The 21,776-nt window shown below is 46.6% G+C and overlaps 1 protein-coding gene across 2 annotated transcripts in view; it reads left to right on the forward strand.

Annotated features, from left to right (window-relative positions):
• The window catches only part of LOC141272146 (uncharacterized), a 48,740-nt gene that overhangs the window by 17,402 nt on the left and 9,562 nt on the right, over positions 1–21,776 (forward strand). Inside the window, exon 9 of one of the 2 annotated variants that reach the window (XM_073682514.1) lies at positions 2,345–2,452. The exons of the other annotated variant lie outside the window; for it this stretch is intronic. Coding sequence (XP_073538615.1) covers positions 2,345–2,452 — 108 coding nt within the window. The remainder of the gene's footprint in view (positions 1–2,344; positions 2,453–21,776) is intronic. 2 annotated transcript variants of the gene reach the window in all.

The raw sequence follows: 21,776 nt of genomic DNA on the forward strand, positions 1-21,776 counted from the left end.
GACTAACCTGACATCATCCAGAGATCTTTCTATTACAGGCCAATATGCATCTCCTGCTTTAACAGACACAAGAGAGGACAAATCTTGCCACGTAGCTGAGTATGTCTTCTGAATAGCCAAAATTGCACGATAGAAAGTCATGGGTTGTTTCTCTGGGTCTGGCAATTGGTTGCAGAGTGTCATGGCTTGAGTCGGTGTGAATTTTACATACATGATAGGTTCTGGTTTGCCAAGAGCAGGTGGTGGTATGATAGGCTTAAGGGTTAAATTAGATGGTGGTCTAGGTAGGCTTGGCAGCAACTTTTCTTCATCCACATCATTTTTAATTGGTACTGGTGTGATGGGAGTCACATGTGTTTGACAAGCATCTTTCATTGCCCTTGTAGTGTCAGTCTGTTTACTGACTAGGTGTATCTCAGTTAAATGGCAAGAAGGCTTAGAGGCTTCTTCTATCACTGTCTGTACTAGCTCCCTTGCACATGCTCTGACTGGGTATCCAAAGATACCGGAGCTAATTAAAGGAAGTGCTATAGTCTTAATGCCAGCAGTCTTGTTTGCAATGTCTAATGCTGCGTGTACAGTCTGGCACAAGAGCCGTGCACTATTTTCTGGATAGGAAGAGTCATAGATGGGCCCCACTGCATGAATAATAGTGTTACAGGGTAAATCGCCTGATTCTGTAACTGTGACCATTGCTGGCTGGAAAGGACCATGTCGTCATACAATATTATCACTTTCCCTTTGAATACTGTCTCCCCCTGCCATAACAGGGGGAGACAGTGTCTAAAGCCTACAATACGGGAGGATGTATGGGAGGGAAATGAGGAGGTCGAGTCCTTATGGGTGGAGATACATGGGGCAAAAAACAATAATAAAATTATCATAGGAGTCTGTTATAAACCACCAAATATAGCAGAAGCCACGGAAAGTCTATTAATGAGACAAATAGACGAAGTAGCAAAAAATAACGAGGTGATTATTATGGGGGACTTCAACTACCCCGACATAGACTGGGAAACCGAAAGCTGTAGATCTCAGAAAGGAAACAGGTTTCTGTCAATTATCAAAGACAATTATTTGTCACAACTTGTGCAGGAACCAACTAGAGGGACGGCCCTTTTAGACTTAATATTAACTAACAGGCCAGACAGAATAACTGAGGTGCAGGTCGGGGGGCACCTGGGAAATAGTGACCACAACATTATACAATTCCACATGTGCTTCAGTAGGTGCCCAGCAAGGGAGTCACAAAAACACTGAACTTCAGCTAAGAGATGCCCTTCACCTTATAGACTGGGTATACAAAACAAAAAAAGAGAAAAAAAGACGAAACCAGAGCCTCAAATTATAAACATATTAAATTCATAAGTTTATTATAAATATGCATACAACAGACAAGGGGGTAATGTGTGCAAAATATGCGAAGTATAAAATATCCCACCCCACATGACACAACTTAACGACAGATCCTCAATTGCGCAATTTAAAACGCAACATATCCATATTCATTAATAATTCGGCTAAATGATTGCACCTATTAGTGACTACTGCCCTTTACTACCTCCAATTCCAATCTCTAATCATTCATAGTATGGTAGTGATGTACATACCAAAGGTCACTAGGCAGTCACAGGGAAAGATAAGGGTCCGTCCAAGGAGTGTACACGTGGGGCAGGAAAAGCCCCGACGCGCGTTTCGGTCTTCCCTTCGTCAGGGGGCGTATAGTAGAAACTTTGTGTTAGAATTTATAGGTGCCGGGCGGCACTAAAGACCGGAAGTGACGCATGCGTCACCATGGGAATCAAGACGCCGGCCGGCGTCCGCGTCACATGACATCCGGAGGCGGGGCAACGAGCCCCGGCGCCGAACGCCAATACAGACACGGAGAGCCGGAGAGCGCCGAGACCCACATAATGCGCATGCGTGCCAGGTCTAAGTAATAGAAATACCATTAAGACTACGTGCATAGTACCAGGACGAGTGATATAACTATAGGGTCAATCGCAAATGGAATTATTAGTCTCAACATATCACATCAATATATATGGGGTCACCAGCAGGTCAACCTACATCAAAATCAGAGAGAATCCCTATTTAGGTCTGAATATGAAAATATAAATATCTAGATAGTCAACAATATTCACATGGACCAATACAACCACATTCCTTTACGCAGACATAGATATATATACTTATTTAATTATATGCCATCTATGTCATTTAACTCAACGTTATACAATGGAACAGTTATACAGAAAGGTTATGAGTGTATACGCCACATAAAGCATTGGTGTATATGTTACTATCTTGTCCGTATTCATCCATAATGTATGCTCTCTCATAGTCACATCCGGACATGAAGACTTGATGAAAAGAAGGCGACGATCCCGGCAAAGAACCACAATACTAACAGAAGAAAAGAGGTCCTACATAATGCAGAAAAAGATAATAGGTAAGTAAGAATAGAACACAAATAAAAATTAAAAAATTAAAAACAAAACCTCAAGCATATTGGGCCAGTTATCAGTGTAAAGTACCAAAAACATACACATCAATACATGCACATGCAAATATATCATGCATCCATGAGTATATAAGTTGACTACAGAAAGGAGGAGTAACTAATACTTTCATTTAATCCATTGGGATGCAAGGTATCAAGAGTCCAGATCCAACGAGACTCCATTTGGGCAAGTCTAAGTCCCATTCTACCACCTCGTATATTGGGCATAATACAATCTATACCCCTAACTTTAAATCCAGAGGCATCACAATTATGATGGGTCCTGAAATGACGGGGTATGGTCTTTAAGGTGGACGTGTCCGTCTGGTCGGCCGCAGCCATAATTCCCAAAACATGTTCACGAACACGAACCTTAAACTGACGGGTGGTCATGCCCACATATATCAGTCCACAAGGGCAGGTAGCAAAATATATCACATGCTTTGTGGTGCAGGTTATTGATCTGTTGATATTATAGATTTTAGACCCGTCAGATTTGAAGAAAGTGTCGCATTTAACAATGTTCGGGCATGCTACGCACCGACCACAAGGAGCACATCCACTTTTTTTAGTCTGCCCATCCAAAAAGGTAAAAACCTTTGGACCCTCATAGTGTGAATGTACCAGGTAATCACGTAGATTCCTAGAACGCCTAATCGAAATAGATGGTCTATCTGGAATACATCTTGATAAAATATTATCAGCTTTAAGGATATGCCATGAACGGGCCAAGATCTTCCTCATACGTGAAAATTGGGAGTGGAAATTGGTTACAAACCTCACCTTCTCATTGCCATCCCTTATATTTTTACTGCCATATATTAATTCATGTCGAGAAGCAGATTTAGCTCTATTATATGCCTTCTTAACACTACGATGGCTATAGCCTCTGGCATAAAATCTCTCCTTGAGTTCAATAGCTTGTCTCTCGAAATCAGCATCAGTGGAGCAGATCCTCCGGATACGGAGGAACTGCCCCACCGGAACAGATTGTGTCATATGTTTCGGGTGTGCAGATTTAGAATGCAGAAGCATGTTGGTAGAGGTTGGTTTACGAAACAAAGTAGTTTGCAAACAATTGGTATCATCCCGTCTCAAAGATACATCCAAAAATTCAACCTGCCGTGTGTTAGATTGGTAAGTAAGATGTATATTACAATCATTAATATTCAGTTGGTCCATAAATTTTTGTAAGGATACTTCAGAGCCCTGCCAGATCATGAGGATGTCATCAATGTAGCGCGTCCAGAGAAGGACATGACACATTGACACCTCACGATCTGACAGGCAGAGGTCCCTTTCCCACAGCCCCAGGAACAGATTAGCATAGGCGGGCGCAAAGGCCGCGCCCATTGCTGTCCCCTGGAGCTGCAGGAAGAAGGACCCCTTAAAAGTGAAAAAATTATGACTTAAAGCAAATGTAAGAATCTCAAGAATAAAAAACTGTAATGCCATAGGTAAGGTAGAGGTGCCCAAAAAGAATTTCACAGCTGCAAGACCGTCAACATGTCTAATATTTGTGTAGAGTGACTCAACATCAGCAGCCACCAGGATCGTATCGTCTTCAATATATAGTGACCTTTGGTATGTACATCACTACCATACTATGAATGATTAGAGATTGGAATTGGAGGTAGTAAAGGGCAGTAGTCACTAATAGGTGCAATCATTTAGCCGAATTATTAATGAATATGGATATGTTGCGTTTTAAATTGCGCAATTGAGGATCTGTCGTTAAGTTGTGTCATGTGGGGTGGGATATTTTATACTTCGCATATTTTGCACACATTACCCCCTTGTCTGTTGTATGCATATTTATAATAAACTTATGAATTTAATATGTTTATAATTTGAGGCTCTGGTTTCGTCTTTTTTTCTCTTTTTTTGTTTTGTATACCCTTTCTGACGATGGAGCGTATTCAGTCCATTATGTGGTAGTATTTTTTGAGCTTATAATAGTTCATATATATATATATATACTCATATGGTGATCTATATACTACCCTGCTTATGAATTGTGTTTATTTTACCTTATAGACTGGGATAGTATCTTTAGTAATAGGAGCACGGATAGAAAATGGGAAATTTTCAAAACAGTCCTACATAGTCACTGTAGAAGGTACATACCTTATGGGAATAAAAGGGCTAGGAATAGGAGGAAGCCAATGTGGCTAAATAAGGAAGTCAAGAGGGCAATGAAAAACAAAAAAAGGGCTTTCGGTAAACTTAAACAAGAAGGCAGCGAGGAAGCGCTAATATCTTATAGGGAAAAAAACAAAATCTGTAAGAAACAAATAAGAATAGCAAAAGAGGAGACAGAGAGACTAATTGCCAAGGAAAGTAAAACGAATCCCAAACTGTTCTTTAACTATATAAACAGTAAAAGGATTAAAACTGATGGCGTTGGCCCATTGAAAAATAACCTGGGTAAAATCATAGAGGGCGATGAGGGTAAAGCAAACCTACTCAATAGCTTCTTCTCCACTGTTTTCACAAAAGAAAACAATTTATCGGAGGAAATGCAGAGTGATAAAGTAAACCCTCCGCTAAATATCACCCACCTAACCCAGGAGGAAGTTCAGAAACGCCTAAATAATATCAAAATAGACAAGTCACCAGGCCCAGATGGCATACACCCCCGGGTACTAAAAGAATTAAGTAATGTGATAGACAGACCGCTGTATCTTATATTCAAGCACTCTTTATGGACAGGGACTGTCCCACTAGACTGTTGCCAAGCAAATGTGGTACCAATATTCAAAAAGGGGTCTAAAAGTGACCCTGGGAACTATAGACCAGTCAGCTTAACGTCTGTTGTGGGTAAATTGTTTGAAGGATTTCTTAGAGATGCTATTGTAGAATATCTTAATGATAATAACTGTCTAACTCCATATCAACATGGATTCATGAGGGATCGCTCCTGCCAAACAAACCTGATGGCCTTCTACGAGGAGGTGAGCTCACAGCTGGACCGGGGAGAGTCAGTGGATGTTGTATACCTTGACTTCTCCAAAGCGTTTGATACCGTGCTACACAAAAGGTTGCTCTATAAAATGAGAATGCTTGGTCTGGGGGATAATGTGTGCAAGTGGGTAAATAGCTGGCTGAGTGATAGAAAGCAGAGGGTGGTTATCAATGGAGTAAGCTCAGGGTGTGTCAGGGTTACTAGCGGGGGGCCTCAAGGGTCTGTCTTGGGCCCTATATTATTTAATATATTTATTAATGATCTAGTGGAAGGGTTGCATAGTAAAATAGCAATATTTGCAGATGATACTAAACTTTGTAAAGTAGTTAATACAGATGAGGATAGGGCACAGCTACAGGAGGATTTAGATAAATTGGGGAGTTGGGCCAAAAAATGGCAAATGGGGTTCAATGCCGATAAATGTAAGGTCATGCACATGGGAAAGAAAAACAGCAGTCACCCATACATATTAAATGGGAAACCGTTGGGGAAATCTGACATGGAGAAGGACCTGGGCGTCTTGGTTAATAGCAAATTAAATTGGAGTGCCCAGTGTCAGGCAGCAGCTGCGAAGGCAAATAGAGTCATGGCATGCATCAGAAGAGGAATAGGGGCATATGATGAGAACATTGTTCTTCCTCTGTATAAAGCCCTGGTAAGGCCGCACTTAGAATATTGTGCACAGTTCTGGGCTCCGGTGCTCAGGAAAGACATTGGAGCTAGAGAGGGTACAAAGGAGGGCGACTAAGGTAATAAAGGGAATGGAGGGCCTAGAATACCCAGAGAGGTTGTCAAAATTAGGCCTATTTACGTTGGAAAAGAGAAGGCTTAGGGGAGACCTCATAAACATGTATAAATACATCAGGGGGCAGTACAGAGATCTCTCCCATGACCTGTTTATACCAAGGATGGTAACAAAGACGAGGGGGCACACTATGCGTCTGGAGGAAAGGAGGTTCCTGCACCAGCATAGAAGGGGATTCTTTACGGTCAGAGCCGTGAGACTCTGGAACTCTCTGGGAGAGGAAGTGGTGATGTCCAACTCACTTAATGAGTTCAAGAGAGGCCTGGACGCCTTTCTTGAGAACAATAAAATTACATCTTATGCTTAGTTAATTAATCCAGGGATTTAATCTGACTGCCAGATTGGTGTCGGGAAGTGAATTTTTCCTCAATGATGTAAATTGGCCTATACCGCATGGTTTTTTTGTTGCCTTCCCCTGGATCAACGCTGCGGAATAGCTGCAGTGCACAAGAAATAGGCTGAACTGGATGGACGCTTGTCTTTTTTCGGCCTTATAAACTATGTAACTATGTAACAATATCTCTAGCCAGGCCACCCCTGTGCTGCAGGTGGCTATTGGTAGCATTCACTATAGCATCCACCCGCTGAGTGACCATGTTCCCTACACCCACAGAGATTAGTACCCCAGCCCCTGTCTGACACTGGGTAATCATTTTCTCAAAAATAGGATCCAAGTCCTCTGGGGGGCCCGACACAAAGCTGCCATTATCCACATGTTGATATGATGGGGCAACAGATGGAGCCCCTTCACCTGACTGAGGGACAGGTGATGTAAGAGCTGGGAACATTGGTGGGGGAGATGCTGAGGTAGATTGCTGAGGTGGGGTGTAATATTGTCCTTTCATAGTCACAACCGGATATATAGAAACTGGTGGAGAAACTAATTGGGCATTAGGCTTTGGAATATCTGTCGTCTCCTTGTTATCAGGCTTTCCGGGTGGAGTAAGATGGCCACCACAGGAAGTACCTGTGGGTGGGACTTCCTTTCAGTCATGCATTCCAAAGGTGGAAGGGCACCTGGGTGGCGTGTCTGTCCAAGAGCAGTCAAGAGAAGGCGCTGTGGCTACAAAGTCAGTGGGGAGGGGGGATGGTCTATGAACTCCACAATGTAAACCATTGTCCCCAGAGTCTAAAATTTGCACATCACTCCTAGAACATGTCCACCCCCTGAGGCCATTATAAGGTGGTGGCTCAACAGTTTTCAAAGCAACATTAAAAACATGGTTCTTAACATACATGTAATATACATCCTCATTATCATCTGTTCTCTCTTCCTCTTCCCATCCCTCTTTTGCTATGTCATTTGCTATACGACCCCAGGCCATAGCCGCAGATAATAAACCTGTATCTTCTAGTTTACCCCCTTTTTTTTCTTTTTTTTTCTCTTTAAAGCTATTTTCCACAGCCCCTGCTGAAGTCTTCCCCTCCTATTCATTCCTACAATGTCCATTAACTGTTTAACCCTAGCAACATACTTAACCCCTTCCTTGTTGGCCGGCCACCAGTGTGTGAGCCATATAGCTGTTATTTGACACCAACTTTCTTTGTGAACAGTCTCAAGAATTTCTGCATGGCTGACGAACGTTGACACAATACAAACAGAAAGACGGACCAGACAAAGTGAATTCTTGTGTCAGTATGACTCAATGAAACAGAATAATCTCCTTATAATAACCTCAGATACTAGCTGGCTAGCCTAGCTTCTGTTTCCTACCCTCGTACGTTCTATCTTCCAAGAACAGGACGTTTTTTTAGGGAGCGATACAGAACTGCAAAACTTCTTTTTTTTTTTTTTTTTAAAACCTTCCTCAAATCATCCCCCCTACGTTCTCTCAAGAACAGGAGGTATATGGAGATGCAATGTGGGATTCCATCCAGGAGAATACTCCGTTCACAAGTCACACACGACAGCCCATCCACTAAGTCAGTCTCAAACACAAACAAATTAGAATAAGCAAAGGTTACAGTGGATTGGAATGTGAGTGGGTTTCGATAACACCAGCAGGGTCACACCTACCCCCACTTAAGGATTACCACAACAGACCGACTCGTGCCCTCTGCTAATCTATGAACGACTGGAAACACAAGCAAGTCTGTAATTACAGTGTAATTAACTAGACTTACCGTGTAAGGGGGGTGATCAGGCCCATCCAGTCATCCACGATCCACAGCTGGACACCTTCATTCGGTCTGCCCTGGTGTGGTGCCCCACATTGGTTGCGCCAATTGTGGAAGTGAGGTTCAAAGGACCCCAACCCTTTGCTTATCCCTTGCCAAATTAACTTATTCAAGTGTATACGTGAAGCTTTGATATCGGACAGAGTCAGATACTGAACTTCTCTTGAAGAGAAATGGCGCAGGAAAGATGTGTTTATTATTCCAGCATAACATATATATGTTCAGTATGGAGGAAAGTCCCAATAGGGTGTCGCCCTGAGGCAATTGAGCAATCACAGTAGTCTCTGGCCCATGGTATAGATAAGTCTCATTATCTTGTCCTATGGGGTTAAATGTTTCCTCCCCAGATATTCTCCTCATTCCTCAGGATATTCTCTTGGGAGGTGTCATGTTTAGTGTTGAGCATTCCGATACTGAAATATCGGGTATCGGCCGATACTGTAATATCGGGTATCGGCCGATATTCGCGGTATCGGAATTCCGATACTTAATTCCGATACTTTGACAATATCGGATACCGGAATCGGAAGTTCCCATAATGCCTGTGCTCTGCAGTGTCTCTGAAGGATGACAAGTTGGATGGCAGCGCTCAGCTGAGATCCAGCCTGTCATCAGAATGCCATCCCAGCGTGGGAGAATTCTCCTGATTGTTTAAAAGCCGGCGGGCGGTAAAAAGCCGCCGGCTTTTAAACAATCACACAGCCCCATACTGCTTCCCCGCAGCCTCCCACCCCGATCCTCCGCTCCCCTCGCCACCTCCCATCCCGATCGTAAGCTAGGACCGGGCGGGGAGCGCAGCACCAAGGAGCGAAGGACCCGGGCGGGGAAGCCGGCAATGAAAAGACTTCACCGCCGGCTTTCCCGTTCTGTGCTGCGCTTTCCCGCCGGTTATTTCAAATGAACAGCTGAGGTATCAGGTGATGCCGATCAGCTGTTCATTTGAAGTCGCCGCGGTGCCCTCAGAGGGTTCATGTGAGTTCATGCTTGACTGCATGAACTCACATGAACTTTCCCACGGCCGCACAGGTCAGCCTCACCTCCCAGACCATCAGCCCGTCATGATTAGTGTGTGTGCGATGTGTGCGGGTGTGCGCGGTGTCTGTGCGATGTCTGCGAGTGTGTGCGGGTGTGTGCGTGCAGGCAGACATAGGCCGATGTGACGGGGCCTATGTCTGTCCCCCGTCCACTCATGCCAGCAGGATCAGCTCGATGGGAGCAGTAGTTCCCATCAGCCTGATCCTGCTATATAAATTGCCCTACTGTGTCCCCAATAAATTTTAAATACATGTCATTGGTGGCCAGTGGTTACCTACAATAAATTAGTTCATACATTACCTGTCCCCGCCGATCGCCACCTAAAATAAAGTAAAAAATAAAAAACTACACCTATACTCACCTAGACACCTAATTCCCCGAAGCCATCGATCTCCTGTAATAAAATATAAAATAATAAACCACAACCTTATCCTTACCCCTCCGTAGCAGTCCACGAGTGTCCCACGATGATCTCCAGTTCAGAGCAGCCACATAGAATGTGACCGCTCTGAACCGCTGCCGCCGCTAGAATGACGGGGCCGTAAGGGTTCACCGGAGTTCAGGCAGCGCTGCTCCGGTTAGCTCCTTTACGGCCCTGCTGTATCGTGAGAAATTCCCACGGTACAGCAGTGCCGTAAAGGGGGTCTCCGGAGCTGCGCTGACTGAATGCACTCCGGTGACCTCAGTCAGTGGCTCCCGCTGCCGGGAGCGGACGTGTTCCCGGCAGCGTGAGCTTACAGCAGCCATGACAGCTGTCACCATCTCCAGATGTGACAGCTGTGCATGGGAGATCAGCGCAGGAACGTGGACAGGTAACTATTATTTTTAGTAAACTAAGAATTAAATAAAATGGTGTGTTTTATTTCAAATAAATTATTTTTTTCTGGGTGTAGTGTGTTTTTTCTTTTTAACACTTTGTAGGTTAGTAATGGGGGTGTCTTATAGACGCCCATCATTACTAACCTGGGCTTCATGGCAGCTGGCTCTGACATGAACCCCAGCCCTATTACCCCCTGCCACCGCACCAGGGCAGCGTGGAAGAGTGAGGCTAAGTGCCAGAATTGGCGCATCCTATGGATGCGCCATTTCTGGGGCGGCTGACGGCTGGTGTTTCTAGCCTGGGAGGGGGCTATTATTCATGGCACCCTTCCTGGGCTATTAATATCAGCCCCCAGCTGTCTGCCTAGCCTTTGCTAGCTATTAAAATAGGGGGGACCCCACGTCATTTTTTTGGGGGGGGTCCCCCATTTTAATAGCTAGTAAAGGCTAGGTATTCAGCTGGGGGTTGATATTAGTAGCCTGGGAAGCTCCGTGGGTATTACCCCCTTCCCAGGCTTCAAACATCTGCCCCAGCCGTCTGCTTAACCTCCGCTAGAGACTAAAATTATGGGGGATCCCACGTCATTTTTTTTTTTAAATAAATCCTTTATTTTAACACTAAATGACATTTGAGGAGTTAATAAAGATGCAGTCCCTAAATTATTATTTATTTTTTAATAAATTTTTCCCAAAACTTTTGACGTGGGCTTCGCCATATTTTTGTATGCCAGCCAGGTACAGCATCCAGCTTCTATGAACGTGCCATTTTCCGGGGCGGCTGCGGACTGCAATTTTCAGCGGGGGGCAGAAAGCTTGGGCCTCCCTGCGCTGCAGATTCCATCCCCCAGCTGCCTAGTTGTACCTGGCTGGACACAAAAATAGGGAGAAGCTCCACGTTTTTTTTTTTTTCAATTATTTCATGAAATTCATGGAATAATTAAGAAAAAAAGGGCTTCCCTATATTGTTGTGTACAACCAGGTACAAATAGGCAGCTGGTGGTTGGGGGCAGCCCGTCCCTGCCTGCTGTACCTGGCTGGACACAAATATAGTGCAAAGCCCCACGTCAATTTTTTTTAATTATTTCAGGAAATTCATGAAATAATTAAAAAAAAATTATGTGGGAATTCGCCCTATATTTGTGTCCAGTCAGGTACAGCAGGCAGGAACGGGCTGCCCCCAACCACCAGCTGCCTATTTGTACCTAGCCGGACACAACAATATAGGGAAGCCCTTTTTTTCTTAATTATTCCATGAATTTCATGAAATAATTAAAAAAAAAAATACGTGGGGCTTCGCCCTATTTTTGTGTCCAGCCAGGTACAACAAGGCAGCTGGGGGCTGGAATCCGCAGCGCAGGGAGGCCCAAGCTTTCTGGGCCCCACCCGCTGCAAATTGCAGTCCGCAGCCGCCCCGGAAAATGGCGCGTTCATAGAAGCGCCATCTTCTGGCGCTGTACCCAACTCATCCAGGGCCCTGGTGCGGTGGCTCACTGGGTAATAAAGGGGTTAAGGCCAGCTTGGCATTATCAGCTGGCCCTATGCCCGAAATTCATGGGGTCACGCCAATATTAGACATGACCGCCATGAATTTCTAGTAAAGTATTTAAAAAAAACACAAACACCCAGAAAAAAGTCCTTTAATTGAAATAAAGACACAATTCTTTATTGTTCTAAATTAACCATACTTACCATCACGCCCATTCCAGCTGAAGCCAACGATCTCCTGCAATAAAAGAAAAATAATAAAGCAACCTCATCCTTACCTTTCCATGGTTCCCACGACAGCTTCAGCTCTGCTACATCGAGATGACAGGCTGGACCGCAGCAGAACGCTGCCATCCAGCCTGTCATCCCGCAGACACTGAGAAGCGCAGGCATGCTTGCGCTCCTCAGTGTCTGGCTGTGACGGCATAAAGATGAGCCGAGGTCATGTTCAATGAACTCAGCTCACCTCATGCACGTCACTGACAGCGTGGGAAAATTCTCCTGCACTCAGCGCTTCAGCGTGAGAATTTTCCCACGCTGTCAGTGACGTGCATGAGGTCAGCTGAGTTCATTGGACATGACCTCACCTCATGTATGTCACTGACAGCGTGGGAGAAGTCTCACGCTGAAGCGCTGAGTGCAGGAGAATTTTCCCACGCTGTCAGTGACGTGCATGAGGTGAGCTGAGTTCATTGAACATGACCTCGGCTCATCTTTATGCCGTCACAGCCAGACACTGAGGAGCGCAAGCATGCCTGCGCTTCTCAGTGTCTGCGGGATGACAGGCTGGATGGCAGCGTTCTGCTGCGGTCCAGCCTGTCATCTCGATGTAGCAGAGCTGAAGCTGTCGTGGGAACCATGGAAAGGTAAGGATGAGGTTGCTTTATTATTTTTCTTTTATTGCAGGAGATCGTTGGCTTCAGCTGGAATGGGCGTGATGGTAAGTATGGTTAATTTAGAACAATAAAGAATTGTGTCTTTATTTCAATTAAAGGACTTTTCTTCTGGGTGTTTGTGTTTTTTTTAAATACTTTACTAGAAATTGATGGCGGTCATGTCTAATATTGGCGTGACCCCATGAATTTCAGGCTTAGGGCCAGCTGATAATGCCAAGCTGGCCTTAACCCCTTTATTACCCAGTGAGCCACCACACCAGGGCCCTGGATGAGTTGGGTACAGCGCCAGAAGATGGCGCTTCTATGAACGCGCCATTTTCCTGGGCGGCTGCGGACTGCAATTTGCAGCGGGTGGGGCCCAGAAAGCTTGGGCCTCCCTGCGCTGCGGATTCCAGCCCCCAGCTGCCTAGTTGTACCTGGCTGGACACAAAAATAGGGCGAAGCCCCACGTATTTTTTTTTTTAATTATTTCATGAAATTCATGGAATAATTAAGAAAAAAAGGGCTTCCCTATATTGTTGTGTCCGGCTAGGTACAAATAGGCAGCTGGTGGTTGGGGGCAGCCCGTTCCTGCCTGCTGTACCTGACTGGACACAAATATAGGGCGAAGCCCCACATCAATTTTTTTTAATTATTTCATTAATTTCCTGAAATGATTTAAAAAAAATTGACGTGGGGCTTCGCACTATATTTGTGTCCAGTCAGGTGCAGCAGGCAGGAACGGGCTGCCCCCAACCACCAGCTGCCTATTTGTACCTGGTTGGACACAACAATATAGGGAAGCCCTTTTTTAAAAAAATTATTTCATGAAATAATTAAAAAAAAATTGACGTGGGGCTTCGCACTATATTTGTGTCCAGCCAGGTACAGCAGGCAGGAATGGGCTGCCCCCAACCACCAGCTGCCTATTTGTACCTGGTTGGACACAACAATATAGGGAAACCCTTTTTTTCTTAATTATTCCATGAATTTCATGAAATAATTAAAAAAATAAATGCGTGGGGCTTCGCCCTATTTTTGTGTCCAGCCAGGTACAACTAGGCAGCTGGGGGCTGGAATCCGCAGCGCAGGGAGGCCCAAGCTTTCTGGGCCACCCCCGCTGCAAATTGCAGTCCGCAGCTGCCCCAGAAAATGGCGCGTTCATAGAAGCGCCATCTTCTGGCGCTCTACCCAACTCATCCAGGGCCCTGGTGCGGTGGCTCACTGGGTAATAAAGGGGTTAAGGCCAGCTTGGCATTATCAGCTGGCCCTAAGCCCGAAATTCATGGGGTCACGCCAATATTAGACATGACCACCATGAATTTCTAGTAAAGTATTTAAAAAAACACAACACCCAGAATAAAGTCCTTTAATTGAAATAAACACACAATTCTTTATTGTTCTAAATTAAACCATACTTACCATCACGCCCATTCCAGCTGAAGCCAACGATCTCCTGCAATAAAAGAAAAATAATAAAGCAACATCATCCTTACCTTTCCATGGTTCCCACGACAGCTTCAGCTCTGCTACATCGAGATGACAGGCTGGACCGCAGCAGAACGCTGCCATTCAGCCTGTCATCCCGAAGACACTGAGAAGCGCAGTCATGCTTCCACTCCTCAGTGTCTGGCTGTGACGGCATAAAGATGAGCCGAGGTCATGTCCAATGAACTCAGCTCACCTCATGCACGTCACTGACAGCGTGGGAAAATTCTCCTGCACTCAGCACTTCAGCGTGAGAATTTTCCCACGCTGTCAGTGATGTGCATGAGGTGAGCTGAGTTCATTGGACATGAGCTCACCTCATGCACGTCACTGACAGCGTGGGAAAATTCTCCTGCACTCAGCGCTTCAGCGTGAGAATTTTCCCACGCTGTCAGTGACGTGCATGAGGTGAGCTGAGTTCATTGGACATGAACTCGGCTCATCTGGATGACGTCACAGAGAGACACTGAGGAGCGCAAGCATGCCTGCTCTTCTCAGTGTCTGCGGGATGACAGGCTGGATGGCAGCGTTCTGCTGCGGTCCAGCCTGTCATCTCGATGTAGCAGAGCTGAAGCTGTCGTGGGAACCATGGAAAGGTAAGGATGAGGTTGCTTTATTATTTTTCTTTTATTGCAGGAGATCGTTGGCTTCAGCTGGAATGGGCGTGCCAGTAAGTATGGTTTAATTTAGAACAATAAAGAATTGTGTGTTTATTTCAATTAAAGGACTTTATTCTGGGTGTTTGTGTTTTTTGTAACTTTGACTATGGGGTTAGTAATGGGGGTGTCTTATAGACGCCTCTCCATTACTAACCTGGGCTTGATGTCAGCTGGCATTATAAGCTGACATCAACCCCAGCCCTATTACCCCCTGCCACCGCACCAGGGCAGCATGGAAGAGCGAGGCTAAGTGCCAGAATTGGCGCATCCTATGGATGCGCCATTTCTGGGGCGGCTGACGGCTGGTGTTTCTAGCCTGGGAGGGGGCCAATATTCATGGCTCCCTTCCTGGGCTATTAATATCAGCCCCCAGCTGTCTGCCTAGCCTTTGTTAGCTATTAAATTAGGGGGGACCCCACGTTATTTTTTTGGGGGGGTTCCCCCATTTTAATAGCTAGTAAAGGCTAGGTATTCAGCTGGGGGCTGATATTAGTAGCCTGGGAAGCTCCGTGGGTATTACCCCCTTCCCAGGCTTCAAACATCTGCCCCAGCCGTCTGCTTAACCTCCGCTAGAGCCTAAAATTACGGGGAACCCCACGCCAATTTTTTTTTTAAATAAATCCTTTATTTTAACACTAAATGACAAGTACAGTAATCAACACTGTCACTGTACTTCATATATATGTGACTGACATGTTTCTATCTATCTAATCTATGTGTGAAGCTCTATTCTGTCTGTTATAAATTGTCGGGTACCGCTGCTGAATTGCCGGCCGGCTTTTTTAAAGAGACGGTGCACGAAAACACTAATATTTTTTTAAATAAATCCTTTACACTATATGACAAGTACAGTAATCAACACTGTCACTGTACTTCATATATGTGTGACTGACATGTTTCTATCTATCTAATCTATGTGTGAAGCTCTATTCTGTCTGTTATAAATTGTCGAGTACCGCTGCTGAATTGCCGGCCGGCTTTTTTAAAGAGACGGTGCACGAAAACACTAATATTTTTTTAAATAAATCCTTTACACTAAATGACAAGTACAGTAATCAACACTGTCACTGTACTTCATATATATGTGACTGACATGTTTCTATCTATCTAATCTATGTGTGATTCTCTATTCTTTCTATTCTAAATTGTCGGGTACAGATGCTGAATTGCCGGCCGGCTTTCTTAAAGAGACGGTGCACGAAAACACTAATATTTTTTAAAATAAATCCTTTACACTAAATGACAAGTACAGTAAGCAACACTGTCACAGTACTTCATATATATGTGACTGACATGTTTCTATCTATCTAATCTATGTGTGAAGCTCTATTCTTTCTGTTGTAAATTGTCGGGTACTGGTGTATGCCGCTGATGAATTGCCGGCTTTTCATGTCATTCTACATTATTCTTAGTTGTTTTACTTCATGTAGAATTAACCTACAAGGAAAGAAAGGGTTTATTTTCATTCCGATATTTGTGTCCCATTGACTTGCATTGGTTTCCGGTATCGGAATCGGCGATATCCGATACTTTTTGGGTATCGGCCCGATCCAATCCGATACGATATTTCCTGATATCGGAAGGTATCGCTCAACACTAGTCATGTTGAATCCTTTGTCTCGTCTCCTTCTTGTAAACAATTTGAAAGTCCACTTCTATAACCAGCTCCAACTAAACCTTTCAGGGTATATATATATATATATATATATATATATATAGTGACACACGAGTACAGATATCTGATATATATATATCAAGGTTTTCATAATATATATATTAAAGTGAGGGTATATATATGACTAAATGATATCCAATATAACAGATATATGCAAAACAAGATTGATAACATATAACAGAATATAAGTATAGATATTTAGTATACATCAGAGTTTCATATAATGTTTTTTAGTAGATTTTAGAATCTTATCTTTAACAACAGGATGGGGAAAGCACACGACAGGATGGGGGAGCAGGATGGGGGAAGCACATAGTTACATAGTTACATAGTTTATAAGGCCGAAAAAAGACAAGCGTCCATCCAGTTCAGCCTATTTTTTGTGCACTGCAGCTATTCCGCAGCGTTGATCCAGGGGAAGGCAAAAAAAAAACCATGCGGTCGACTCCAATCTGGCAGTCAGATTAAATCCCTGGATTAATTAACTATCACTAAGCATAAGATGTAATTTTATTGTTCTCAAGAAAGGCGTGCAGGCCTCTCTTGAACTCATTAAGTGAGTTGGACATCACCACTTCCTCTCCCAGAGAGTTCCAGAGTCTCACGGCTCTGACCGTAAAGAATCCCCTTCTATGCTAGTGCAGGAACCTCCTTTCCTCCAGACGCATAGTGTGCCCCCTCGTCTTTGTCACAATCCTTGGTATAAACAGGTCATGGGAGAGATCTCTGTACTGCCCCCTGATGTATTTATACATGTTTATGAGGTCTCCCCTAAGCCTTCTCTTTTCCAACGTAAATAGGCCTAATTTTGACAACCTCTCTGGGTATTCTAGTCCCTCCATTCCCTTTATTACCTTAGTCGCCCTCCTTTGTACCCTCTCTAGCTCCAATATGTCTTTCCTGAGCACCGGAGCCCAGAACTGTGCACAATATTCTAAGTGCGGCCTTACCAGCGCTTTATACTGAGGAAGAACAATGTTCTCATCATATGCCCCTATTCCTCTTCTGATGCATGCCATGACTCTATTTGCCTTCGCAGCTGCTGCCTGACACTGGGCACTCCAATTTAATTTGCTATTAACCAAGACGCCCAGGTCCTTCTCCATGTCAGATTTCCCCAACGGTTTCCCATTTAATATGTATGGGTGACTGCTGTTTTTCTTTCCCATGTGCATGACCTTACATTTATCGGCATTGAACCCCATTTGCCATTTTTTGGCCCAACTCCCCAATTTATCTAAATCCTCCTGTAGCTGTGCCCTATCCTCATCTGTATTAACTACTTTACAAAGTTTAGTATCATCTGCAAATATTGCTATTTTACTATGCAACCCTTCCAGTAGATCATTAATAAATATATTAAATAATATAGGGCCCAAGACAGACCCTTGAGGCACCCCGCTAGTAACCCTGACACACCCTGAGCTTACTCCATTGATAACCACCCTCTGCTTTCTATCACTCAGCCAGCTATTCACCCACTTGCACACATTATCCCCCAGACCAAGCATTCTCATTTTATAGAGCAACCTTTTGTGTGGCACGGTATCAAACGCTTTGGAGAAGTCAAGGTATACAACATCCACTGCCTCTCCCCGGTCCAGCTGTGAGCTCACCTCCTCGTAGAAGGCCATCAGGTTTGTTTGGCAGGAGCGATCTCTCATGAATCCATGTTGATATGGAGTTAGACAGTTATTATCATTAAGATATTCTACAATAGCATCTCTAAGAAATCCTTCAAACAATTTACCCACAACAGATGTTAAGCTGACTGGTCTATAGTTCCCAGGGTCACTTTTAGACCCCTTTTTGAATATTGGTACCACATTTGCTTGGCGCCAGTCTAGTGGGACAGTCCCTGTCCATAAAGAGTGCTTGAATATAAGATACAGCGGTCTGTCTATCACATTACTTAATTCTTTTAGTACCCGGGGGTGTATGTCATCTGGGCCTGGTGACTTGTCTATTTTGTTATTATTTAGGCGTTTCTGAACTTCCTCCTGGGTTAGGTGGGTGATATTTAGCGGAGGGTTTACTTTATCACTCTGCATTTCCTCCGATAAATTGTTTTCTTTTGTGAAAACAGTGGAGAAGAAGCTATTGAGTAGGTTTGCTTTACCCTCATCGCCCTCTATGATTTTACCCAGGTTATTTTTCAATGGGCCAGGCTGGGGGGGCAGGATGGGGGCAGCACATGGCAGGATGGGGGTGCTGGATGGGGTCAGCACATGACAGGATGGGGGAGCAGGATGGGGTCAGCACATGACAGGATGGAGGCGCAGGATGGGGGAAGCACATGACAAGATCGGGGAGCAGGATGGGGGAAGCACATGACAGGATGGGGGAGCAGGATGGGGGAAGCACATGACAGGATGGGGGAAGCACATGACAGGATGGGGGAGCAGGATGGGGGAAGCACATGACAGGATGGGGTCAGCACATGACAGGATGGGGGAGCAGGATGGGGGAAGCACATGACAAGATCGGGGAGCAGGATGGGGGCAGCACATGACAGGATGGGGGTGCAGGATGGGGGCAGCACATGACAGGATGGGGGCAGCATATGACAGGATGGGGGCAGCATATGACAGGATGGGGGCAGCACATGACAGGATGGGGGCAGCACATGACAGGATGGGGAGCAGGATAGGAAATCAGATGGCAGGATGGGAGAGCAGGATGGGGGCAGCACATGACAGGATGGGAGAGCAGGATGGGGGCAGCACATGACAGGATGGGGGTGCAGGATGGGGGCAGCACATGACAGGATGGGGGAGCAGGATGGGGGCAGCACATGACAGGATGGGGGAAGCACATGACAGGATGGGGGAGCAGGATGGGGTCAGCACATGACAGGATGGGGGGGCACATGACAGGATGGGGAAAGCACATGACAGCATGAGGGAGCACATGACAGGATGGGGGCAGCACATGACAGGATGGGGGAGCACATAACAGGATGGGGGCAGCACATGACAGGATGGGGGTGCAGGATGGGGGCAGCACGTTGACAGGATGGGGGAGCAGGATGGGGGCAGCACATGACAGGATGGGGGAGCAGGATGGGGGAGCACATGACAGAATAGGGGCAGCACATGACAGGATGGGGCGCGGGATGGGGGCAGCACGTTGACAGGATGGGGGAGCAGGATGGGGTCAGCACATGACAGGATGGGGGAGCAGGATGGGGGAAGCACATGGCAGAATGGGGAGCAGGATAGGAAATCAGATGGCAGGATGGGAGAGCAGGATGGGGGCAGCACATGACAGGATGGGGGCAGCACATGACAGGATGGGGGCAGCACATGACAGGATGGGGGGCAGCACATGACAGGATGGGGGAAGCACATGACAGGATGGGGGCGCGTGATGGGGGATGCACATGACAGGATGGGAGAGCAGGATGGGGGAAGCACATGGCAGAATGGGGAGCAGGATAGGAAATCAGATGGCAGGATGGGGGCAGCACATGACAGGATGGGGGCAGGATAGGAAATCAGATGGCAGGATGGGGGCAGCACATGACAGGATGGGGGAAGCACATAGCAGAATGGGGAGCAGGATAGGAAATCAGATGGCAGGATGGGAGAGCAGGATGGGGGCAGCACATGACAGGATGGGGGAAGCACATGACAGGATGGGGGCGCGTGATGGGGGATGCACATGACAGGATGGGGGCAGCACATGACAGGATGGGGGAGCAGGATGGGGGCAGCACATGACAGGATGGGGGAAGCACATGACAGGATGGGGGAGCAGGATGGGGTCAGCACATGACAGGATGGGGGGGCACATGACATGATGGGGAAAGCACATGACAGCATGAGGGAGCACATAACAGGATGGGGGCAGCACATGACAGGATGGGGGAGCAGGATGGGGGAAGCACATGACAGGATGGGGGAAGCACATGACAGGATGGGGGAAGCACATGACAGGATGGGGGTAGCACATGGCAGGATAGGAAATCAGATGACAGGATGGGGGCAGCACATGACCGGATGGGGGCAGCACATGACCGGATGGGGGCAGCACATGACAGGATGGGGGCAGCACATGACAGGATGGGGGCGCAGGATGGGAGAGCAGGATGGGGGAAGCACATAAGAGGATGGAGGCGCGGGATCGGGGCGGGATGTGGGCAGCACATGACAGGATGGGGGAAGCACATGACAGGATGGGGGGGCACATTACAGGATGGGGGCAGCACATTACAGGATGGGGGCAGCACATGACAGGATGGGGGCAGCACATGACAGGATGGGGGAGCACATGACAGGATGGGGGGGCACATGACAGGATGGGGAAAGCACATGACAGCATGAGGGAGCACATAACAGGATGGGGGCAGGATAGGAAATCAGATGGCAGGATGGGAGAGCAGGATGGGGGCAGCACATGACAGGATGGGGGAAGCACATGGCAGAATGGGGAGCAGGATAGGAAATCAGATGACAGGATGGGAGAGCAGGATGGGGGCAGCACATGACAGGATGGGGGCGCGTGATGGGGGATGCACATGACAGGATGGGGGAGCAGGATGGGGGCAGCACATGACAGGATGGGGGAAGCACATGACAGGATGGGGGAGCAGGATGGGGTCAGCACATGACAGGATGGGGGAGCAGGATGGGGGGGCACATGACAGGATGGGGAAAGCACATGACAGCATGAGGGAGCACATAACAGGATGGGGGCAGCACATGACAGGATGGGGGAAGCACATGACAGGATGGGGGTAGCACATGGCAGGATAGGAAATCAGATGGCAGGATGGGGGAGCACATGACAGGATGGGGGCAGCACATGACCGGATGGGGGCAGCACATGACCGGATGGGGGCAGCACATGACCGGATGGGGGCAGCACATGACCGGATGGGGGCAGCACATGCCCGGATGGGGGCAAAACATGACAGGATGGGGGCGCAGGATGGGGGAAGCACATAAGAGGATGGGGGCAGCACATGACAGGATGGGGGCAGCACATTACAGGATGGGGGCAGCACATTACAGGATGGGGGCAGCACATGACAGGATGGGGGCAGCACATGACAGGATGGGGGAGCACATGACAGGATGGGGAAAGCACATGACAGCATGAGGGAGCACATAACAGGATGGGGGAAGCACATAACAGGATAGGGGAGCACATGACAGGATGGGGGAAGCACATAAGAGGATGGAGGCGCGGGATCGGGGCAGCACATGACAAGATGGGGGCGCAGGATGGGGGGAGCACATGATAGGATGGGGGAGCACATGACAGGATGAGGGCAGCACATGACAG

Source organism: Phyllobates terribilis, unplaced genomic scaffold, assembly GCF_046119375.1.
Source record: "Phyllobates terribilis strain yellow unplaced genomic scaffold, ASM4611937v1 Scaffold_1__5_contigs__length_1240528914, whole genome shotgun sequence".
In the NCBI taxonomy this organism is placed as follows: Eukaryota; Metazoa; Chordata; class Amphibia; order Anura; family Dendrobatidae; genus Phyllobates; species Phyllobates terribilis.